This window comes from Triplophysa dalaica, chromosome 17, assembly GCF_015846415.1.
Source record: "Triplophysa dalaica isolate WHDGS20190420 chromosome 17, ASM1584641v1, whole genome shotgun sequence".
Lineage (NCBI taxonomy): Eukaryota > Metazoa > Chordata > Actinopteri > Cypriniformes > Nemacheilidae > Triplophysa > Triplophysa dalaica.
The window spans coordinates 10,641,700-10,647,617 of record NC_079558.1 but is presented as its reverse complement, the minus strand read 5'-3'; the positions used below and the strand labels follow the sequence as shown (position 1 = coordinate 10,647,617).

General features: G+C 35.7%; 1 protein-coding gene across 1 annotated transcript; it reads right to left on the bottom strand.

The window, feature by feature from the left end:
• Positions 1–1,253: 1,253 nt before the first annotated feature.
• LOC130439301 (interferon-induced protein with tetratricopeptide repeats 5-like) lies at positions 1,254–3,497 on the bottom strand. The gene is made up of 2 exons (XM_056771854.1): positions 3,488–3,497; positions 1,254–2,816 (listed from the first exon to the last, which is right to left on the bottom strand). Exons 1-2 carry the CDS (start codon positions 3,490–3,492, stop codon positions 2,060–2,062), a joined length of 762 nt encoding a protein of 253 aa, XP_056627832.1. The 5' UTR covers positions 3,493–3,497; the 3' UTR covers positions 1,254–2,059.
• Positions 3,498–5,918: the final 2,421 nt, after the last annotated feature.

The window sequence follows — 5,918 nt, the reverse complement described above, 5'->3', positions numbered from 1 at the left end:
AAAACATCATATAATAAAAGATCTGTGGTGTATTTTGAGTTGTGTTAAAAATTCACAGACACATTCTGTGGACTCCTAAGATTTACTAAATGTTCAAAATGAAAAGGATTTAACACTCTTTTGACAGTTCTGCTCACTTGGGAACATCATAACTTAAAATATTTTATGTAACTGATTCCTCAAATATTGAATTTTGAATGGTATACTTTCATGTTTTAAATTCTGTACTATATGGAATGCATGGTAACACTAGATGGTAAGTGCCCCATTTTGTTCATGTATTAATTGCTTATGCAAGTTCAGAACATGAATGTTGTGTGTTTTAGCTTTCACAGGTTTTGATGGTTGGTGTAATATTCATGTAAAACGAAGGTAAAAAATGCAGACATGCTTTCAGCTTTCCTGTAGCTCAGTGGTTAGATGGCGCTAACAAGGCCAAGGTCATGGGTTCGATCCCAAGGGATTGTACATACTTAGAAACAAACTGAGTAATACAATCTAATGTTTGTCGCTTTGGAGAAAAGCTGCTGCCAAATGAATAAATGTAAATGTGAAAATCGTATTTCCCATGGGAGCTGTGCATTTTAAGCGTTTAACAGAACTTTCTACCACAGTACATGTAGCTTGTTCTCTGCAGCACCTTTCTGAACTCCTTGTGATCCTTTATCCTAAAGAGAGCAGCAGAGTTTGCAACAAACTCATCCTTATATAACCTAAGATGGTCATTATATGCTTCTTATTCAGATTTGGGGGGAGATAAGGCCTGTAAGATGCTTTGCTGCTGCTCGAACAATGTACCCATTGTGTTTTTTTGCGCTTAATTGGACATATAAAGCTTGAAGTATTTTCTTATTTTGAAGTCAAATTCTGACTGTAACTAACTAGAAATGATCCACTCATGTAAAATCCTAATTAGCCTACATATCCTTTCTGACAGGGCAGACCATGATATGAGTGCATTGACAGTTGATGTTGCGATGGGGAAAAGCAAAACAATATTTTAAATTATTTATTTTTCACCAATAAATGTATACATACAGTTCCATATTTTCTAGGAGTTAAAAATATTTCCAACATTCATCATTGTTTTAACAAATACAGAACGAAAATATAAGATTTTTTGAATAAACCCATTAAGAAAATAGTCTTAAAATATTTATGGCTTCATTTAACAAGATATATGTTTGTGCCAGTGTAATTCTAATATAAAAAGGAATATTTTATATTCTGACAAAGAGAATAATTAATTTTAAGACAGAACTAAATTTAAGTTTCCTCTGCACAAATGTTATTTTACAATAATGTTGATGAGTATATAAGTGTAAAATTGGTCCAAGTAATTGAACTTAAATACCTTACATACTAATATATTGCTGATAAAGTGTCATTTCTCTATTGACAGCCTGAGAGCACAAAGATTAGTCAGGTACTTATCATTGTCTACATAACTCAAAGCTTTCTCGTAGCACTCAATGGCTTGGCTCTTCTCTCCTTTCTCTTTATGAATAAACCCTAGTATCCCATAAGCCTCCCCGTCCTGTGTGTTTTTATAAATCCACTTCTCTGCAATCTTTCTTAAACCACGAGCACTTTTCTGCCCTTCAGGGGAATCTTGGTTAATCTTCAGGCATTCCATGTAGTGCTTGATAGCTAAAGCTTCACGTCTGTTGCAGTACAACTGGAATTCAGCATAATAAAAATTAACCACATGTAGATTATCATTTTTCTCTTTGGCTGTTTTGAAAATCATCTGAAACATCTCTTCAGCTCGTGTAATCTCACACCGTTCTCCGTAATGCAGTGCTAGATCACTCATTGCTGTGATGAAGCAGGGTGCATGAGTAAAAGCCATTTCTAAATGGAAGATGATCTTATCACGAATCTGTTGAACCAAAGTTGATCTGGCGTGATGATATCCCTCCTGCAGCAGTTGGATTTTCTTTGTTTTATAGCAGAGAGCTAATTGATGATGTGCGAGGCTTGAATTAGGTGAATATTCAAGGGCTTTGCTCAACAAATCAATACCCCTGTCCACACATCCTCTATATCTGAAGAATTTTCAAGCATATCGCATGACATGTGGGTGATCTGGAGATCTTTCTATAGCCTCATCTACCAAGCTGTCAGCCTCCCTGTACTTTTTGTATAAAACAAGTTGCATAGCTAAGTAGATCTTAAGCACATCATCATCAGGATTTGTTTCAATGGCTCGTCTCAGTTGCTTGATTACTGGTGAATTCTCAATAGTGAATTCTCCATATTCTGTTCGATACAGAGCGATGGCATAACCAGCGTTCCACTCACCAACTTCTGGTTCCAGATCTAAAGCCTTCTTGAAACATTCTTTGGCTCTCTCATAATACTTGCGAGAAAATTTAAGAAAGGTCCATCCCTTCTCACCAATCACCTCTGGAATAGATAAAGACTCAGATGAAAAGTTTTCATTTATCTTCAGGACTTTCTGCAGGTAACTTTCACACTCTTTGTAGTTCTTCATGTGGTAGTTTATCCAGGCAAGGTTTCCATAGGTAACAATGAGATCTTTGTGGGATTCCTCTTCATGGCACTCTTTGAAAAGCTGCACAGATGTCATGAGACTGCTAAGTGTCTCATCCAGAAACCCTTGAAGGAACTTCACATATGCTAAGGAATTGTAAATTCGTGCGAGCGTTTCTTTTTTATCATAATCCAATTTAAGCTGTTCATCAATCCTATTGAGAACGCTAGGTAGATCCAAGTCATCTTTTATCAGAGCCCAGGTGAAGTGACATTCCAGCTGGTCAAGTTTTGTTTTCAAAACTGTATCATGATCCATACTTGTGAAGAAATAGAAATGATTTGCATAAGAAATTCACATATTTATAATGGTATAATTTGTTATTGTGTATTAGCATTAATGTTGTATTAAACTTACAATTACATTTATTCATTTGGCAGACGCTTTTAGCCAAAGCGACTTACAAAAGAACATATAGACATTTTGTCAACACGCTAAACAGTAGTGTTAGATTACAAGGCCATGCTACTAGGAGGATTAAAGCTGGAGTCAGCTAATGAGAGAATGAACAACAATATTTTATTTTTAGACACCAGACAAAGAGAGTTAATCGTTAACATAGACAGTCTCCTGTTTCACATGACTCCTGTTACACATAGACATACTATTGCGGTAAATTATTTGTTCCTAAATTTTATAAAATAGAACTCAAGGTGGACATGGAGAGGCGAAAGTATTCATAATAATTCCTGAATGAGATTAGTTTCACTTTTTAATTCTTGAAAATGTTTAGTGCATTAGATAAACAAGCTCTCGCAGAATTTGCATTTCAAATGAGCTCTCTTTTACAATCACGTATTTGATATTTTACTAGGTGAAGTAACTAGGCTATCCAAAGAGCATGTTGTTAGCAAGAAGTTAAAATCTTAAATGTTTAGCTTAAAAATTATATCATAACATGTATTTGTTAAAGTATAGCCAAACACTTACCTCATCTTGGTCTGAGTCCGTGTGTTATAGATATTGTTTGATGAGAAAGAGGGTGCATGGGTGCGGCTTTAATATTTCCAGAGCTGGGAGGGTGAACATCAGAATGGAAACTGACACCATGGTGAGGCGTGGGTTGGTTGCCTTAAGCTTTTGTGAAATGTTTGCTTTGCAGGGTATATAAAGTCAGGGATAAATAAATGTTTTTTTTCGTGTTAACTGATACAAAGTTTTAAGACAAAAAAAGCTAATGCCACTGAACGTCTTCTCACATCCTAAACCAAGAAACACTACAATACAACATTGTCAGGGTCCTGTCCAGCCTTTCCTAAGTTTTTGTTCCCTGGGGACAGGGCCGTGACAGTACCATGTCTTGTGTGTGTGTCTCGTCTTGTGTGGAGACACGTGGCTCCGCCCCCTTGTTTCTCAGTTAATCTCCCATTAGTGTTTCATCTCCATCACCTGTTCCATGCCTTCACGCCAGAGCACCTTTAATGTTAAGTCTTGTCACCTGCCCGTCATTCTCCTGCCGCCATTATCCCTCGTTAGTGTTCCCCTTCATAAACCCTGTGTATTCATGGTTCAGGGTTGGTTCATCGTTTGTTATCCAAGTCTCATCATGTCTTAATGTTGGATTACCTTGTTCCTGTTTATTATTCCCTTCGTGGTTTTGGATTTATCATTTGGATTACCGTTTTTGGTATTGGTATACCGTTTTTGGTATTGGTATACCGTTTTTGGTATTACCGATACCATTAGCACAACTTGAAAACAAACTAGTTCTTTCCCTGGCGAACAATAATTCATTGCACATATTATATACCAATTTTCCAAATACATTTTGTAAAAATGTTTTAATTATAAAAGTTTTGGCTACAGAAACTCTATACTTAAAGCTAGGCTTTAATTTAGTCTATACATAATAATAATAATATTTTTTTTTTTTAATGCGTTGCATTCAAGACAGCTTGTCCCATTCGTGAGCAGTTTTACCCCAGTGACTTTGTGGTAATCCATGCAAGCTTTTGTGGTGAAAGGTATTTCAAATTGTTTCCATTTTTTTCTGAAGCTACATTTCAAATACCATACAACTATTTCATCTTGTTATGCTAGTAACAATATCTCAGCTTTTAGTAACATGTTACAGTAGATTGATATTCCCACAGATTTTGTGATGAAACAGAGGCCATCGACTTTGATAAAAAAGAAGCTGATGAAACGAAGAACTATCCAAAACGATTTAAAATGCACCAAGAGATTAAAAATGATCAAAATCTTCTTCAGATTATTTGTTTTACACTAATATTACATTTTCCAATGTGCAATTCTAAACTTTTTTTCTCTATTCCTAATAAGCATCGCTGATGTCATCAAAAACCTTACTGATAGGGTGGACGAAAGCAGCAACTTCAGCATTTGTGTGACCAGGGATCAGATGCTTAAAAGAGGCATCATACAAAGACAGAGGCAGAAAAAGTCTTCTCCGGTAAATGCCCAAAGAAATTCATTTATTGGAGAGGCTGGCATTGACAATGGGGCTCTGCGGACAGAATTTTTAACCGGTCCGCGTATATATATATATATTAGTTGCTACTCTCATTACCTATGCATTTCACGTATTTGTTTACCCTTTTATGAAAAGAAATGATCTCAGAAATAGAGACGCAGTCCTTTGAGCAAGGGGAGGATTGCAAAATCCCCAAGTATTTAAAAGCATACTTGGACAAACATAACTTCAGGTAGTTTATTTAAAAATGGAAATTATGGACTTACGCTTTTCCAATTCCAATTTTATATGTGAATTATATGAGTATGAATATATTTTTATGTTTAGGTAGTGAATATTACATCCTTTTGAAACAAGAAGTTAAACTTGTAAACTCTGACGAGGTCTTACAGTTTACATTTGGGTTTGTTTGGGTTTTTTGTGTTTCAAAGATTCAGGCAGCTGACAACACAAGCCTGATGGAATGTACAGACATGTGTCAATAGAATGAAAATAAGAGATTGTAAGGTAGGACATTTCTTCTGTTAAAGGCAATTTTAGTGGACATGATTTTTTAATTCACCACTTTACTTTGTTTTACAGCTCTGTAGTTCTACACGTTACAGTGAGGTTACTTTCCATGCTACAAGAAATCTACTCTGGAATAAAACTGTATGGGCTTGGTCCAAAAAGATACTGACATTTGTAGACAGCTGTTTGTTCCAGGATCGTTTTGCAAGGCAAGCAATAAATGCTATCTTATTGATAATATGAACTGAATCAAGAACCATTTCAAATATGAATTTATGGTTTTCTCTTTTTTTTGTAAATTTAAGGTGATGCTGATTTTTTAGTGACATCCCTATCAGCTGTCTTCAGTGAAATGGGTACAATGAGGCGTCAAAGAGAGTCCAGAGTAGTCAGTTTTCTGCAGGACTATGTACAGGC